The sequence below is a fragment of the Thamnophis sirtalis genome, unplaced genomic scaffold, assembly GCF_051295495.1.
Source record: "Thamnophis sirtalis isolate CommonGarterSnake01/CBP01778 unplaced genomic scaffold, rThaSir2_p1.2 scaffold_14, whole genome shotgun sequence".
NCBI lineage: Eukaryota > Metazoa > Chordata > Lepidosauria > Squamata > Natricidae > Thamnophis > Thamnophis sirtalis.
The window spans coordinates 13027778-13046224 of record NW_028261394.1 but is presented as its reverse complement, the minus strand read 5'-3'; the positions used below and the strand labels follow the sequence as shown (position 1 = coordinate 13046224).

Here is an 18447-nt window from a genome sequence, read left to right as displayed (position 1 = left end):
ATGGGTGTGGCTTGCCAGCCATGTGTTTGTTTGTTTTTCTTTCTTTCTCTCTTTCCTTCCTTTTGTCTCTCTGTTCCTTTTTTTTTCATCTCTTTTTCTTTTTTTATTTATTACTTCCTCTCTTTCTCTCTCTCTCTGTGTCAGTCTGTCTGTCTCTGTGTGGGGGGGGGCAGTGGTGGGTTTCAAAAATTTTTGGAACCTCTTCTGTAGGTGTGGCCTGCTTTCCGGGTCCACTGGTGGAATCTCTTCTAACCGGTTCGGTAGATTTGACGAACCGGTTCTACCGAATAGGTACGAACTGGTAGGAACCCACCTCTGGTTTCACTACAATTAATAGGCCATTGGAGTTTCTGTAGATGGCTCCTTCCAGATGTTCTTGAAGAGAGGATAAATTTCCCCTGCAGCATGGCTAACATTACAGTGGTGGGTTGCAGGCAGAGTCCTGGGTACCATTTGGTACGGTGCTCTGGAGGGCCCACCCACCTTCGTTCCTTACCTGTATTTGAAGGAAATGGGACATCTGCGCCTGCATGCACAGCGTCTGCGCAATGCTCCACTGAGCAGCTGGACCATTGCGGAGGCATTGCAGAGCTTCGCAGGAGGTAAGGACACATGTGCATGGTGCACAGGTTTGTGCAAGCGCTGCGGGCGTTCATGTGGTGGCTGCCGGGCCCCATTGCACCGTACCGGTTGCATCGGGATCCGGAACCCACCACTGGTTAACAAACAGGACAAGATTGTTTTAAATCATGCGTTTTTGGTCTTTACAATATCATTGTTTTATTTGAAAAGCATCTACTTCAGTATATCAAAAAATAGATTGCAATTTTTATTCTAGGAAAGAGTAAAAGTTTCCCTAACACATATGTGCTACCCATTCCCGACTCTAGGGGGGCGGGTTGTCATCTCCTTTCTAAGCTGAAGAGCCAGCGCTGTCTGAAGATGTCTCCGTGGTCATGTGGCCAACATAACTCAACGCTGAAGGCACACGGAACGCTATTACCTTCCCACCAAAGGTGGTTCCTATTTTTCTACTTGCATTTTTTACGTGCTTTCGAACTGCTAGGTTGGCAGAAGCTGGGACAAGGGATGGGAGCTCACTCCGTTACGTGGTGCTAGGGATTTGTACCGCAGAACTGCCGACCTTTCTGATCGACAAGCTCAGTGTCCTAGCCCCTGAGCCACCGCATCCCTACAACGCTATAAATACCCAAAGGTCTGTTTTTCACAAGTTAAAAAAAAAGGGCTCAGGTATGAAGACCTACCTGAGGCTGTACCACATCAGTCGGTAATGGAGCATTTTATGACTCAACCACCTTCTTTGCAAAACAGTCCCTGCATATTTAAGAGTAGCTAGCGTAACAGGAAAAAAAACACACATTCTAGTCCAGGGGTCTCCAATCTTGGCAACTTTACGATCTGTGGGCTTCAACTCCCAGAATTCTTCAGCCAGCAAGGCAGGCTGAGATATTCTGGGAATTGACATCAACAAGTCTTAAAGTCGCCAAGGTTGTAGACCTCTATCCAAAGCTAGAAACTCTGCTTCCACTTTTCTCCATCCTCGTGCCCTGTACATCCTGATTACCGTCTACCTTGGCTCTGAGATCATTTTGAAAGCTCCAGAAGTCACCAGATGGGCAAGGTGTCAGGCCTGCAGCCAGGTTCCTTTTGGGAAGGAACTATGCTGTTTCTATAGTGGGGAAATGGGAGGGGGGATTGTACGGAGTTAGATGATATGTAGCCATAACAATATTCTTTCTAGAAGCCCAAGGTCATCCTTTGTCTTTGTACCTCTGCACCTGACCAGAATTGGATGGGTGGAAGCTGCCAACATGGCAGTGGGAGATTGGACCATGGGATGGACTTGTGGGTGTGGGGGCAAGGTCTTGACCTTTCAACTGGGTAGGGAAAACCAGGAAGCTTTCCGATTCGGGTTTTCCCAGATGTGCCAACATGACTCTCTTAATCAATTGGAACTTTCAGCAATCCTTTGCCTTGGACTCTGATTTAATTTTGGATGTTATTTGGAACCCTGACACAAGGAAGTTGTGTCCTTTGAGTTTCTCCTCCAGTTGGAAGTAGTACAGCCATGCACAAGGTTTAAATTGGTTTCTGTTCCATAAAGATCTATCTCGCCAGATATAATTTTAAAAAATCACAATGTTTAATATAAAAGACAAAAGTTGTACAGTATACATAATCCGTAGAGAAACCAGACTATAACAATTATTTAAAAAATCAAAGTACATTCTTTAAAATATTGTATCACTTCTGAGGAATAGGCTTAGGACGTGCACTGAAAAAAAATACATTATATACCCAACTCCCTTTAACTATGAGGGTTAGCAGCCATGAACTCTGGAGTGTTAGCAGCTGTGAACTCTGGAGCAGTGGTGGGATTCATTTTTTTTACTACTGGTTCTGTGGGCGTGGTTTGGTGGACATGGCTGGGGAAGGATACTGTAAAATCTCCATTCCCTCCCCACTCCAGGGAAAGGATACTGTAAAATCTCCATTCCCTCCCCACTCCAGGGGAAGGATACTGTAAAATCTCCATTCCCTCCCCACTCCAGGGAAAGGATACTGCAAAATCCCCATTCCCTCCTCACTCCAGGGAAAGGATACTGTAAAATCTCCATTCCCTCCCCACTCCAAGGGAGGGATACTGCAAAATCCCCATTCCCTCCTCACTCCAGGGAAAGGATACTGTAAAATCTCCATTCCCTCCCCACTCCAGGGGAAGGATACTGTAAAATCTCCATTCCCTCCCCACTCCAGGGAAAGGATACTGCAAAATCCCCATTCCCTCCTGATCAGCTGGGACTCGGGAGGTAGAGAATAGATGCGGGCAAGGCCAGCCAGTGGTGGTATTTACCGGTTCTCCGAACTACTCCAAATTTCTGGTACCGGTTCTCCAGAACTGGTCAGAACCTGCTGAATGCCACCTCTGCTCTGGAGGAGTCCCCCGCAAACTTCAGAAATGGGGTGAAACGGAGAGGGAAGTCCAATCAATGAACCAAGGCACTCTTTGGCTGCATCAGCCTTCTGATCAAACAGAGAATCTTTCTAAAGGTCAGGCTAATCTTTCCGCACTAGTTGAACATGTCAAGGAGCAGCACCCGAAAGCTTGCTGCTGATGGCAGCCAAGCCAGTTCTGTGCAATTCAATTTGTAGGAAGGGAACCCGGTTCATTGAATTTCGTAATCTACATGTCAGGACTAAAAGCCATCTTTTGCTTTGGGGGCTTCAGGCCTGCCACATTTATTGCTGTGGGAAAATGTGAGGGGGAATTATATGGAGTATGGGAGAGAGATATAGTCACAATAACATTCCTTTCTCAGAGAGTCAAGGACGTCTTGCCCTGCACCTGGATTGGTGTGACTGGGAGGCATCTCCAGTTGGGACGATGCTTTGATTGGGCCATGTGATGGACATGTGGGTGCTGGGCAGAGGCTTGGACTTTCGTTTGGGAGGGGAAGATCTGGAAGCTTTCAGATTCGGGTTTTCCCAGATGTGCCAATAGGACATCTCTAATAAAATGGGACTTTGAGGAAACTTAAGTCTCGGAGTCTTCTTTTGTTGGGGATCTTACTTGGAAGCCTGACACTACCATCTTGAAATCTCTGGCAAATACGAGGTCTGGTGAGATGGTCATATCTGTAATGAAAAGGCACTTCGCTCCCTCCCATCAGCGCTTCCACCATCCCAGACAGGCTCTAGAACAGGGGACCCCGATCTCCTGTGATGTCTCCTGTGGATGATGGCTCCTCCACATCTTCCTCAGAGGCCTCGGGGGAGAATGAGAGTATTCCTGGCATGCCTGGTATTGCCGACCTTGAGCTGTCGGCTGAACATGCCTCGCTGGGGAGAGCTCGCAGGCCGAGGAGGAAGAGGGGGAGGAGCTGCCGGCTTTGGTAGATGCCAGAGCATGCAGGGCAGAGAGACAGAGATCTGACAGATTGATGGGGGAAAGCAGGGTTGCAATGCTACCGGTTCGCCCGAACCAGTAGTAAAAAATGCTACCGGTTCGCCTGAATTGATAATAAAAAAAATGTTACCGGTTCGGGTAAACCAGTATTTCCGATGATCAACTGTGACGTATGATTACATTAGCTAGAATCGTTGGATTTCTTGCTTTCTAATCTAAATTGCCCTTGCTGTTCAACTTTCCTTTGCGGGCGCGCTCGGTAGCAGGCTCCGCCCAACTGCCCGGACATCATCATGGCCCATTTTTCTGGCGCTCTGCGTATGTGTGGAAGGCCCTGCGCATGCGCGGAGTAGGAGCGTGCTCTCACCTTTCCGAAACTGGTAGCAAAGCTAAGTTGATTTCACCCCTGGGGGAAAGCCCCCGCCCCCTCTTAATGGGACCAGGGGGAGGGGCTATTTAGCACAGCAGGCTGGAAGCGACATTTGTGGGTCGTGGCCAGATGTTCGTTTGCGTTTCCGGGACTCTGCAGCTCATATGAATTTAACTCAGTTGTGGAGAGCGAGATCAAACGCAACCCCGATGCGGGCCTCAATGAAATCGAGTTTGACATCCCCACCTTACCTACACTAGGTTTACTACTCTTTATGACCTGGGTGTTATCTCTGGCTCTTGGGGAACTAATCCAGAGGACCTGGTTCTGCCTGAAGATTTTACAACTCCAGTTTTGCTAAGGGGAGCCACCTCATCATCGTCAAGCATGAGGCTATAATCTCAAATTGTGGGCTTTGGGACCCCCATGGGTACATTTTGTTCCTGCGTAAAATAAGCATTTCCACTTTATTTTTTTAAAAAAAATCACATTTGATTGGAAAGAGAAAAGAAAGGATAAAATTGAGAGAGGGGAGAATTGCAAACTCTTTCGGCCTCTACGTCAAGAGAAGATGAAGTCCTTAGGCTGAGAGTTTTATTGCCGTGATGTTTCCCGTTAAGCTCCCAGAGATGGAGGAAGAAAGAACCTCAGATATTGGTATCAATGATACTTGCTTGCTTATTAAGAGACAGAAAACCACGTCCTCCACAACTGGGCTCACATGAACTTGCTTGCTTGGCACTTCCAAGCTTTAGAGAGCTCCTGGGTTCAACGTTCTCCAGGCTTTGCAGAATCATCCGACCCGCGTTCCTCCTTCAGCACCGCAGGCGTGCCATCCAGTGGTTCTGCCCTCCTTCGCCACCGATGGCAGCGACGTATTCCGAGGCCCTTAACTGGAGACGGCCTCTGCCGCCGATCCGTCACTTGCACTCGCTTCACTCTTGCAGGCAACCACAGCTTCAGGGTGGAACGTTCACCCAACGTCAGCGTGTCTGCAAGAGGAGAGGTATGGCTTCAGGACAGGAGCAAACATCTGCCCCAGCAAACATCTGCCCCTGCTATTTGAGGCAGCCTTTGGCCCTGGGCACATCTCACATTCCATCGAGACCAAAGTTCTCCAAGGCATAAATGGGGATTCACGCATTGGTCTGAACCAGGGGTGACATTCAATTCCCCACCACTACCCAGGTCTGTGGGCATGGCTTACTGGGGGTGGGTGGGTTCTGTGATTGAGTGGGCGTGGCCAATTCAATGTCACTCACGCCCACTCAGTCATATTACCCCCCCCACAAGCCACGCCCACAGAACCCGGTAGAAAAAAATATGGGTATGAACACGAGAGGAGGTCGGGGGATACTATAAAGGGAGCAGCTGTGAACGGAGGGAGAAATGTTTCGATTCTCTCTGCTGCACGTAACATTGAATTCTGCGGCAGAGAGAACCTGAATGTTTCTCCCTCCATTCACAGCGAAGCTGCTGCTCCCTTTATTGTCCCCCCCCCTGCAGCCCCCTCCCTCCCGGGGACTATCTTAAAGGGACAGGCTACAATGTATGGATTATCTCTGCTGCATTTAACATTAATTCTGTGGCAGAGAGAATCCAAACGTTTCTCCCTCCATTCACGCGAAGCTGCTGCTTTCTTTACTGTCGTCCCCCCCGCAGCCCCCGCCCTCCCAGGGACTATCTTAAAGGGACAGGCTACAATGTATGGATTCTCTCTGCTGCATTTAACATTAATTCTGTGGCAGAGAGAATCCAAACGTTTCTCCCTCCATTCACGCAAAGCTGCTGCTTTCTTTACTGCCGTCCCCCCCCCCCGCAGCCCCCGCCCTCCCAGGGACTATCTTAAAGGGACAGGCTGCAGCAGCTTTGTTGTGAATGGAGGGAGAAACATTCGAATTGGGTGGGCGGGTCAAGCAGCCGGAAGAGATGAGCGGCAACCGGGTGGGGTGCCAGGGGCAATTTTTACTGGCTCGGCAAACCACTGCAAATCATCCCTACCGCCTCACCCGAGCCGGGCCAAGGTGATCGAATTTCACCTCGGCTGAACCACAAATAAGCCACAGATGGCTTGATGCGATTCAGAAACCCAACGTACAAAAAGTTAATGTAATAACTGGACAACCCATGAACCTTTGGGTCACTGTTTCAGAGATATTTCCTTCCCTAAACAGAAGGGAAGGAAGGGAAAGGAAGGAGTTCCTGCAGATTTTATTCCATTAGTCTGCTGACTGCTGGCTGACTGCAGTTCAGCAGTTCGAATCTCACCAGGCTCAACGTTGACTCAGCCTTCCGAGGTGGGTAAAATGAAGAACCAGATTGTTGGGGGAAGATGCTGACTGTAAACCGCTTAGAGAGGGCTGTAAAAGCCCTGTGAAGCGGCATATAAGTCTAAGTGCTATTGCCCTTCCTTCCTTCCTTCCTTCCTTCCTTCCTTCCTTCCTTCCTTCCTTCCTTCCTTCCTTCCTTCCTTCCTTTCCTTCCTTCCTTCCATCCATCCATCCATCCATCCATCCATCCATCCATCCATCCATCCATCCATCCATCCATCCATCCATGGTGCGCAGTGGTTAGAATGCAGTATTGCAGGCTAACTCTGCTGACTGCCAGCAGTTCGATTCTGACAGGCTCAAGGTTGACTCAGCCTTCCATCCTTCTAAGGTGGGTAAAATGAGGAGCCCAGATTGTTGGGGGCAAGAGGCTGACTTTGTAAACCGCTTAGAAAGGGCTGTAAAGCTCTGTGAAGTGGGATATAAGTCTAAGTGCTATTGCTATTGGTCATGGATGGCGCTCATCTCCATTTCGAGGCCATGAGCCAGCGCTGTCTGAAGACATTTCCACAGTCATGCAGCCAGAATGACATCACAGTATTTTGTTTCCTCCCCACCGAAGTGGTACCACTTTTTCTACTCGCATTTGCATGCTTTCAAACTTCTAAGTGGGCAGGAGCCAGGCAAACCACAGAAATTTTGGTCCTAGGTTGAGGACTGCCTGCTGTATCTGGGAAGCTTCTCGTTTCCCAGAATGGTCAACCAAAGGTCTCCAAGGCGTTCTCTTGGCCTTGAAGACCACAATGTTTTTTACACACCAACATCCACTCTCAATCTTGGGGGCTATTTGCTCCTCACTTACCTTCCTCTACCGCTAGGGGTGTTTGTGGACAGCCTTCCCCTTCTCTGGACGTTGTAGCCTCTCAAGGCTACGGTTGACAGAAGAGAGAGTTGTCCCTAGAGAGACGAAACAGCTCAGTTACCACAAGGGTTGGGAAAACTTCCACTATGGCAGGCAAGCAAGCTAGCTCAGGGAAGTTGTCCCGTGTTCCATTATCATCAGGTGCAAAGGATCAGCATCAGGGGTGAAATGCTACCGGTTCGGGCCAGTTTGCCCTGAACCGGTATCATTCGCCTGAACAAGTAGTAAAAAAATGCTTTAAAAAGTTAAAAAAAAACTTCCAATGACCAGCTGTCCCTGATTGTCTGTGAGGTTCCTGCTTGTTGCAAGAGAGCATTTTGTGTGAAATCGAGCTGCTGTTACATTGTGTGCGAGTCAGTTGTGCAGCTTTTGTGCTATTTTTGTGTCAAGTGTGATAGTTGGTTTTTGAGCTCTCTGTAAAACCCTATAAGGTTCCTGCTTGTTGCAGGGGGGCATTTTGTGCGAAATTGAGCTGCTGTTACATTGTGTGTGAGTCAGTTGTGCAGCTTTTGTGCTATTTTTGTGTAAAGTGTGATAGTTGGATTTCTGAGCTTTTGCAGCCAAGCCTACTCGGTCACATGGCTACCAAGCCACGCCCACCCACATGACCACCAAGCCATGCCCATCAAGCCATGCCCACAGAATGGGTAAGGAAATTTTTTGAATTTCTCCACTGATCAGCACCATAGGTTAAGTGGCAAGTCAGAAGGATTTATTGCTGAAGCCTAGTTGCTAGTCAACTAAAGTTCAAATCTGAACTGGTGCCAGATAAGGATCAACAGAATTCAAGCAGGACTGAGCTCGGATCATTTGCGGCAAGGCAAGGATTCTAAGCTGATGACACATTTAACTCTGCCTCCCTTACCTCTTGCCTGCTCTTCTCCTACACATCAGGGGTGTCAATCTCGATTTCATTGAGGGCTGCATCAGGGTTGTCTTTGACCTCAGGGGGCCAGGGTGGGCGTGGCCAGATCAACATCACGCGTGTCGGGGTGCCTATGGTAGCCTGAACACTCTGCCAGAGAAAACGGGCTCCCGAGTTCTGTTTTCGGCTGCGACGGCCTCCTGCAGCCTTCTGCCAGTGAAAATGGAAGCTCAGAGGGATTGGGGGGAGCTGGGCGTGGCCCTCCTGAGCTCTGTTTTTGCTGGCAGAGGCCCCACAGATTGGTCCTTTTCTGCTTTCAGGGCGGCCCCGCAGGCCAGATCTAAGCACCCCGCAGGCCGGATTTAGCCCCGGGCCTTGAGTTTGACACCCCTGTCCTACATCTATTTCCCTTTGATAGCAACCATTGGCATGTCATGCTGATCAGATCAAGGAGAAGACAACTGCCTGTATTAACCTTACCCATTTCCCCCACACATTCCTCCAGAAGAGCTGCCAGCTCAGGCAGGCTAAGGGCCTTCAAGGTAGGTGACCATCCTTCGGGGCCTAAGATCGAGAAAGAAATCAGCAGCATTAATTCAAGCCAGCCTCGTAGATGACACGGACATGAGGGAAATCCCTTTCCCAATTTCAGGCAAAGCAGAGCCACATCTTTATTTTTATTATTATTATTTTTTTAATTAAATTTTTAGGCTTGACATTTTCCAAACATTAAAATCACAATTACCCTTTTACAGCTTTCTGTTATCAGTATTTCTTTTTTCTGATTTCAGGTTTTCCATTTTCCATTCTATTATTTCATACATATTCTTCTTTGTCTACTTTCTCATTGCTTTCTAAATATATGCCATCTCTTTTCATTGTGTTTCTATGTGTTCCTTGTGCATTGATTTTACAACTCCTTTCAAGCTACTTATACCACCTATTCCATATCTTGTAGTAACTAAGAGATATAGAGGAAACAGAGTACATCTTTATTTTTAGGGGGGGGGGGAGAAACAATTCAGCTGGTTTGCCCTAAGAAAAGTAGGAAAATATTAGGACAGCAGTAGCAATAGTACTTAGACTTACGGTATATACCGCTTCATAATGCTTTTCCAGCCCTCTCTAAGCGGTTTACAGAGTCAGCCTCTTTTCCCCAACAATCTGGGTCCTCATTTTACACACCTCGGAAAGAGGGAAGGCTGAGTCAACCTTAAGCCTGGTGAGGTTTGAACTGCCAAAGTGCAGGCAGTCAGCAGACAGAAGTAGCAGCCTGCAGTACTGTACTCTAACCACTGAACCACCGCGGCTAGATAGATGATAGATGATACATAGATAGAGAGACAGACAGACAGATGGAGATGGATGGATAAAGATTGACAGATAGGATAGATAGATAAGAAAGATGATAGATAGATAGATAGATAGATAGATAGATAGATAGATAGACAGACAGACAGACACAGACAGACAGACGGAGATAGATGGATAAAGTGACAGATAGGAGATAGATAACTAGATAGATAGATAGATAGATAGATAGATAGATAGACAGACAGACAGACAGACAGACAGACAGACAGACAGACAGACAGACCGACCGACCGGCAATGATAGATCAATATGATAGATAAGAGAAGTAGATAGATAGCACTAGCAATTGGACTTATATACCATTTCATAGTGCTTTTACAGCCTCCTCTAAGCGATTTACAGAGTCAGCCTCTTGCCCCCAACAATCTGGGTTCTCATTTTACCCACCTCGGAAGGATGGAAGGCTGAGTCAACCGTCAGCCTGGTGAGATTTAAACTACTGGCAGAATCAACCTTCTATACTGCATTCTAACCACTGTCAAGGATGGACAGACTGATGGACGGAAGGAAGGAAGGACATAGTAATAGCACTTAGACTTATATATACCACTTCACAGCCCTCTCTAAGAGGTTTACAGAGTCAGCCTCTTGCCCTCAACAATCTGCGCCCTCATTTTACCCACCTCGAAAGGATGGAAAGCCGAGTCAACCTTGAATCAGTGAGAACTGAATTACAGTTGGCAGTCAGAATAATTAGCCTGCAATACTGCGCCACCATGACGCCCAGGATGAATAGGGGAAAAAGGAGAGCTGGTCCCAAGATGTGTGAAGAATATAGGCAGGAAGTGGGTTCTGAAGAGGGGAGGGATGGATTCCACAGGAGTAAGAGGAAACTTAGCTCAGATACAGTGTGTGAGAGAAAGAGGGGGAAGACAGCTTCTTGGTCATGAACAGTGCATCCCCTACTTACTGGCTCCTAATTTTGCTTTGATCGCCAATCCCTGGCTGACTGTCTGCTCCTGGTTGATCCGGGAAGCCAGCTCTGCCTGACAGGCCCTTAAAAAGAAACCAGAAGGATATCAAGAGATTTCTATGAAAGAAAATCACACACAGAGGCACAGAAGCAGAAGAAACCATATTGTTCTCATAGAAGGATTATAGATAGTCCTCGACTCACTGTTCTTCAGGCTTCCCAAGAGCCTGAAGCAAACTCCTTGTCCCGACAAAAAACCCTTTTATTAACTGACTGAATTCTGCTCATTCACCTCCAGCAAAGTCTTTCGAGGGAGGATTTACAGTCACAGACCTCTGGCGTGGAGAGCTGCCAGGCCGATATCTGCAAAACTTGGCAAGGAGTCTCGGAGAGTCACGAACCAATTAAGTGAACTAATTGTCTCCTGCAAACTCCACTCCCCTTTTGCTCCTCTTTTGTTTCCTCTGAGAGGGGCCATTCATCATCCACCTCTGGCCTTACTCCCAAGTCGACCCCTGTTCTTTAGCTGTTCCCTTCGTCTGGCAACTCTCTGCATATGCACACTGGGAACAGGCTCCAGCTGTTCTTCTGCCTCACTGATGTCTGACTCTGAAGGCAGCTGATAACTGTCGGATGGCCCTGGATCCCTCTCTGCCTCCAACACAGAGCCCTCAACAGAGCCTTCCCCAGACTCCAGGACTCCACTGGCCACTGGCGAGCTACGACACTTACAACCATTCATTTAGCAATTGTTTCATATTACAAGGGTACTGAAAAAAGTGCCTTAGGATTGTTCCTCACATTTATGACCGTCACAGCATCCCCACGGTCATGTGATCAAATTTCAGGCAACCAACCAACATGTATTTACAACCGTTGTAGAATCCTGGGATCGTATGATCACCATTTATCACTTTCCCAGACAGCTTCTGCAAGTCAATTAGGGGGGGAGACGGATTTGCTTAACAACTGCAGGATTCATTTAACAACTGCAGAGATTGGCTTGACACCCATGGCAAAAGAAGGTTGTAAAATCAGGCGCAATTCGCTTTTACAACCATCTTGTTTGGCCCTGGAAATTCTGTCTCCCAAAAAGACTTGAAGGCTCCCTCACCGCATCTGTTCCAGGAGGAGCCCAGCACTTCTGTTGACGCCCTGGACTTCTTGGAGCTGAGCCTGGGCATTGCTCCAGGCCACGTCCTGCTCCATGAGGCAGCTCTCCACCACCGCTCGCAGCTCCTGCTCCTGGCTCACCTGTCCTTTCAGCCCTTTGACTTCCTCACACCTCTGCAAGGAAAGAGAGAGAGAGAGAGAGAGAAAAAAAAAGAGACCAGAGTCCAGTGCTTTGTGTGCAACCAGAGCAGGTTCCTTCAAACTCTCACGATGTTCAATGTCAGGGGTGTGAAACTCAATTTCACTGAGGGCTTGTGTTTGACCTCGGTGGGGGGGGGGGAGCATGGCCAGCATGACATCACTTGCATTGGGGATCCCTGTGTCCCGAGGGCTCTGCTCCCTAGCTCAGTTTTCAGCTGGGATGGCCTCCTGCAGCCCTCTACCAGCAAAAACAGAGCTTGGGGGGAGGGGGGCATGCACAGCCCTGGCGAGATCTGTTTTTGCCTAGGATGACCTCCTGTAGCCCTCTGCCAGCAAAACCCGATCCTCCTCAAGCTCCACTTTCGCTGGCAGAGGACTGCAGGAGGCTGTCCCAGCTGAAAATGGAGCCCGGAGGGCCGCGGACTTCAACTGTTTCCAGGGCAGCCTAAGATTTCAGCACCCCACAAAACGGATTCGGCCCCTGGGTCTTGAGTTTGTTCTACGTCACCCAAAATCTGTTGGAGCTTTTAACTCTTCACACTAAATCCACTCCCACCATCTTTTCATCTGCTGGACTTCCTCTGACTTTGAAGGACCAGCATTTCAACCTCACTCTCTTAGTACTTTGGGGGCTTAAACCAAGGAGGCACCCAACCGACATTTAGGCATCCCCACTGGGGTGCCAACCAAGCATCCTTCATCTCCTTCCAAAGGCGCTAGAAGAGTTGGGTGCTTCACCTTGTGAAGCTGGATGGCCAATTCTTGCATTTCGGCTTCCAGGCGGTCGGCATAGGCCAGCTCAAGGGCATCATTCAGTGGCCGGGCACTGCTGTGCCATCGGGCAATGGCGGAGGTCATCTTCCTTTTTGGTCCAAAGAGCCTACAGGGGAAAGTAAGCATGAATCAGCAGGAAAGCTCCCACCAGAATTGTTTGCAGGCCCAACAAAGCAGCCTCTTGTTGGTTGGACTGGGCTCTTCCCCCACACAGACCCGCTTGGCACCAAGCATGTCCAGAAGGTTGCTGCATACAGTGACACCTTTAGTCAAATACAATTCATTCATTCATTCATTCATTCATTCATTCATTCATTCATTCATTCATTCATTCATTCATTCATTCAGTCATTCATTCATTCATTCATTCATAAAGTTTATTTATCCATTTTCTCCCCTTAAATCAGTGGTGGGTTTCAAAAAATTTTAGAACCTGTTCTGTAGGTGTGGCCTGCTTTGTGGGAGTGGCTTGCCAGCCATATGATTGGGTGGGAGTGGCTTGCCAGCCATGTGACTGAGTGGGAGTGGCTTGGCAGTCATGCAACTAGGTGGACATGGCCAACTTGTAAAATGTGGTGAAACTCACTTAACAACGCTCTTGCTTAGCAACCAAAATGTTGGCTCAGAAACTCTGGCATTTGAAGCACACAAGTTTTAAAGCTGTCAAGTTACAAGACCCTTGCACCTTTAACCCTTTAGAAAAGAACCACCAGGGGTGTTGAAACTTGAGAGCTTTAAGACTTGTGGACTTCAACTCCCAGAATTCCTCCTCCAGTCATGTTGGCTCAGGAACTCTGGCACTGAAGTGTGCAAGTCTTAAAGCTGTCGGGTTATAAGACCCTTGCACCCCTAACCCTTTAGAAAAAAAAACCAGGGATGTTCAAACCTGACAGCTTTAAGACTTTAAGGTTTAGAGGCGGGCAGGGCGACTGGTGAGCCAGCCAATCAGTGAGTGGCGGGCGGGGAAAGTGTGGCGCGGACGGGAGGGAGAAGGGCGCTGGATCGGGTTCTAAACGGCACGGTAGATTTGTGGAACCACTTCCATAAAAGAAGTTAGAACTGGCAGGAACCCACCCCTGTCTTAAATATACATAGGTGCTTAATGAACAGTGTATTGCCTGCGTCATTTTAGGTTTACAAAATAATGGTAATAATTCTGATATTAATGATAATAGTTGAAATAATAATCAATCAATTTACTTTATGCTCAATACTAATGACAATAATTCAAGTATATCTGATAATAGTCTTTCAGCTTCTAACATTTGCATCTACATGTTAATTGTAGTATACCTGTATTATATAGCAATATATCGTACCAAGTAATATTCTCCCCATTTCTAATTTCTACCCCTTTTTCTAACTCTTGTTTAAGGAAATCTTATATTAAGAAGCATTCTATAGCTATCCATCCTCTCTTGCCCTTTTTTGTATTTCAACTCCAATCTCCCTTACTCCTCCCTTGGGGTCTTGCATCTCCTTACATCACTCTTATTTAGTCTAAATATTTCATCTGCTTCTACATCTATTTCTCGCTGTCGAATCTCCAGCATGCCCATCAATGAATCTTTCCTCACTGCTGGGAGTTCCTTCTCTTTGTCCTCTTCTATATTTTGAGCTCTTAAAGCGTAGTTTGCTTGTTCCGTTTCAGGAATTTTTACTATCTCTTCCTCATCTTTATCTGTTTGCATCGTTTGTTGATTTGTCTCCTCTATTCCTTCCTCTACTCTTCCTACTTTCTCCTCTATTTCTTGGATTTCTCGTACATTTTTCGCTATCATTTGCGGAGAATTTCCCAATCTCACATCTCTGTCATGTATCACTGTCCTTCGTCTCCCAATGGTTCCTTTATCATAGCTTCCTGAATACACTGAAGCATCAACAGTATTTCTTTTTGAGATGCATCTATTTATTTATTTTTTAATGAACGCAACCAGACTCTCTATTGGTAATGGACATGCAGGGCCAAAACTGAAGATGTGAAGCATTGAGGGATAGGCTCTCTGGTAGGAAAGCTGCATGGTTCTGGGTCCAATCCTCAGCATAAAAATCCACTTACGTGATGCCTATCTCTTTTAGGTCACTCTCCGTTAAAGTCAAGAAGATGCGGAGGTCAATATCTTGCTCCTCAAAGATTTGCAAGTACTTCAGGCAGCCAATCTGGTCTAGGAAGGTGGCCAGGTCCTACAGCCCAGGAGAAGCAAAGAGACAGTCAGGAGCAGTGGTGGGTTGCTAATCTTTTTAGTACTGGTTGGGACCATATATTGAAGTCCATAGACCTTAAAATTGCTACGGTTGAGAAACACAGTTCCAGGTATATCTAGAATGGATAATTATTTGGGAAGGTTCTCAAGATTCTCTTGTAACACCCAACTCCCAGAATTCCCCAGTCGGCATGAAAATTCTGGGAGTTGAAGTCCATAGACCTTAAAATTGCCACAGTTGAGAAACACTGTTCTAGGTATATCTAGAATGAATTGGAAAGATTCTCAAGATTCTCTTACAACATCCAACTCCCAGAATTCTCCAGTCAGCATAATAGTTGGGAAATTCTGGGAGTCAAAGTCCACAATTTAAAAGACGCCAAGGTTGAGAAACACGGTTCTAGGTATACTTGGACATGGAGAATTGTTTTGGCAGATTCTCAAAATTCTCCTATGATAACCAGCTACCAATAGAAACAACCCAGAAATCCAAAATGGTTCTTCTTTCCTGTATTGGCTAGCTTAGTTGGGCTTGAGAGTTACCTGTGGTCCAGCGCAGGAGGGGGTCTCATCATTAGATGGGCCGTGGTGTTGAGCTGAGGCCTTGGCTTTCCAAGGCCAGTGAGTGTCACTGTTGCCATAGCGATTCTTGGCCTTCATAGAACTCTTGGCATGTTTTCGGCTGGAGGACTTGGCTGCTGAGTCAGAATCCTGCACACAGTGAGAAGAAGGACAATGTCAGGGTTCCAAATAGCATCCAAAATTAAATCAGAGTCCAAGGCAAAGGATTCCTCAAAGTTCCAATTGATTAAGAGAGCCACGTTGGCACATCTTGGAAAACCCGAATCTGAAAGCTTCCCGGTTTTCCCCACCCAGTTGAAAGTTCAAGATCTTGCCCCCACACCCACAAGTCCATCACATGGTCCAATTTCCCACTGCCATGTTGGCAGGTCCACCCATCCAGTTCCGGCCAGGTGCAGAGCTGCAGAGACAAGGGATGACCTTGGCTTTCTAGAAAGAATATTGTTATGGCTACATAGCATCTAACTCTGTACAATCCCCCCTCCCATTTTCCCACAATTGAACATCATAGAATAATAGAAAGTATGGCAGAAGATCCACAAGAAAATATGGCTGCAGGCCTTACAGACAGAGGATAAGCCCAGCGAAAGCAGTCTTCTTCAAAACACAGGTTAGATAAATATGACAGGACCTCCTCCATGACCAAAGGTCAATTGTTAACAACTTCAGAAGCTTCCACACATCGTCACTTTTTTATTATCACAAGTAGAAAAAGAATTAGGTTTCTTCTCAAGGAGCAACTTCAATGTCAGTGTACTTCCAGTTTCATGAAAAGGGACTAGAGGTGACCTGATAGCAGTGTTCCAATATTTGAGGAGCTGTCACAAAGAAGAAGGGGTCAACCAATTCTTAGGTCAGACAAGAAGTAGCTGATGGAAACTAATGAAGGAGAGGACCAATCTAGAACTGAGAAGAAATCCCCAGAACAATTAATCAGCTTGCCTTCAGAAGCTGTGGGTGCTCCAACACTGGAGGTTTTTAAGAAGAGACTGGACAGCCATTTGTTTGGGATGCTGTTGTGGCCCAGCAGGAGCCGTTGGAGCTGCCACCAGACTTCGATAGCGAGGGGCCCCATGAGTCGGCTCTGGAGGATGTGGAGGACCCTGGACAGGGTTCCAACTCCGAGCAGGGCACAGAGAGGCTGGTTAGCCACCATGAGGTGCCTGAGCCTTGGACCAGTGGGGAGGAGACAAGGGAGTGTGAGCCTGAGGTCAGCAGTGAGTTGTTCCTGGATGCCCAGCACCGAAGAGCTAATAGGCATCAGGAACAGTTGTGCAGCTACAGGAGGTAATTGCACTCAGCTGGTGGTCATTAGGCTCCTCTTCAGACTATAAAAAGACTGCTTGTGCACACGCCCCTCTTGCAGAAGTCAACGCAGGAACAAATGTTGGAGAACATTTTTGTGAGCTTGGCAGGCTGGATTGCTGCCATGGCTTATCTGTGCTGGATTGCTGCCCAAGCTTGTCTGTGCCGGTTTGCTGCCAAGGACCTGTCTGTCTGTTAATAAATTGCATAAAGTATCTTTGGCTGGGAGTGTGCTTTGGTGTGGAACGAGGGGGGTCAGAACAGGATGCTAGAGGGTCTCCTGCTTGAGCAGGGCATTGGACTAGAAGATCACCAAGGTCTGTTCCAAGTATTAACAATAGCACTTGGACTTATATACCGCTTTACAGTGCTTTACATCCCTCTCTAAGCGGTTTACAGAGTCAGCCTCTTGGCCCCCAACAATCTGGGTCCTCATTTTCCCAACCTCGGAAGGGTGGAAGGCTGAGTCAATCTTGAGCCGATCAGGATTGAACTCATGGCAGCGGGCAGTGAGTTAACCTCCAGTACTGCATTCTAACGACTGCACCACTATGGCTCTTTTTTCCGCCCAAGAATATGTATTTGTTTTCCACTTAAAACACCTTTGAGTCAAGTTGAATTCCCAGTAACTACACGAAGACACATGACGTTTCCTTGGCAACTAAGATAAAATTGGCCTTCTCAATCTAGTGCTGTTCTCTTCTGGGAGGGGGGGTTATCTTCAAGGGGGGGATGTCCCCTCACCCGAGGCCCAATTCTGCTTAGTGTCAGGCCTGCAACCATCTTTTCTTTTGGATCTTTGGCCTGCCACATTTTCTATTATTTTACTATGCCTTTTCTATTGTGGGAAAATGGGAGGGGGGGATTGTACGGAGTTAGATGCTATGTAGCCATAACAAAATCCTTTCTAGAAAGCCAAGGTCATCCTTTGTCTCTACACCTCTGCACCTGACCGGAACTGGATGGGTGGAACTGCCAGCATGGCAGTGGGAGATTGGACCATGCGATGGGACTTGTGGGTATGGGAGCAAGGTCTTCAACTTTCAACTGGGTGGGGAAAACTGGGAAGCTTTCAGATTCGGGTTTTCCCAGATGTGGCAACATGGCTCTCTTAATCAATTGGAACTTTGAGCAATACTTTGCCTTGGACTCTGATTTACTTTTGGATGCAATATGGAACCCGGACATTTAGCTCCCGAATCCACCCAAGATCGCCCATGTGTTGCAGGTTCTCTACCTCATTGCTCTCTAAGGAGCCCTCGCTGCTGATGCCCACAGTTCTGGCCAGGCCTTCACTGCTACTGCTGGTCTTGATGACTGCCACGTCATTTGTGAAGAAGGAATTCTCTTCTGAAATAGCGAGGAGTGACAGAAGAAGACAGTTTCAGACCCAATGGAGGGGCAACCTTTCTATATTCAGATACTGACAAAACAAGGAGCAAATCTCACAATTTTAGGTCAGTATTATATCTTTCACCGAGGAGCGGTGTGGTGGCCTAGAGGTAGAACTCTCGCCTCACAGTCAGGAGGTTGTGAGTTCAAGCCTAGGTAGAGGTAGATATTTCTCTCTCTGGGCACGATGGGAATATATCTGCTGAATATAACTCCCCACTGGTGATAGGAAAG

General features: G+C 47.3%; 1 protein-coding gene across 2 annotated transcripts in view; it reads right to left on the bottom strand.

Moving 5' to 3' along the window:
• Window positions 1-2145: 2145 nt before the first annotated feature.
• Window positions 2146-18447, bottom strand: part of ANKS3 (ankyrin repeat and sterile alpha motif domain containing 3) — a 33180-nt gene continuing 16878 nt past the window's right edge. For both annotated transcript variants that reach the window (XM_087728554.1, XM_087728555.1), the window contains 9 exons: window positions 18059-18171; window positions 15478-15645; window positions 14790-14914; window positions 12695-12836; window positions 11757-11929; window positions 10640-10725; window positions 8836-8919; window positions 7431-7525; window positions 2146-5290 (listed from right to left, as the gene is read on the bottom strand). In XM_087728554.1, coding sequence (XP_087584680.1) covers window positions 7443-7525; window positions 8836-8919; window positions 10640-10725; window positions 11757-11929; window positions 12695-12836; window positions 14790-14914; window positions 15478-15645; window positions 18059-18171 — 974 coding nt within the window. In that variant the 3' untranslated portion in view covers window positions 2146-5290; window positions 7431-7442. The remainder of the gene's footprint in view (window positions 5291-7430; window positions 7526-8835; window positions 8920-10639; window positions 10726-11756; window positions 11930-12694; window positions 12837-14789; window positions 14915-15477; window positions 15646-18058; window positions 18172-18447) is intronic.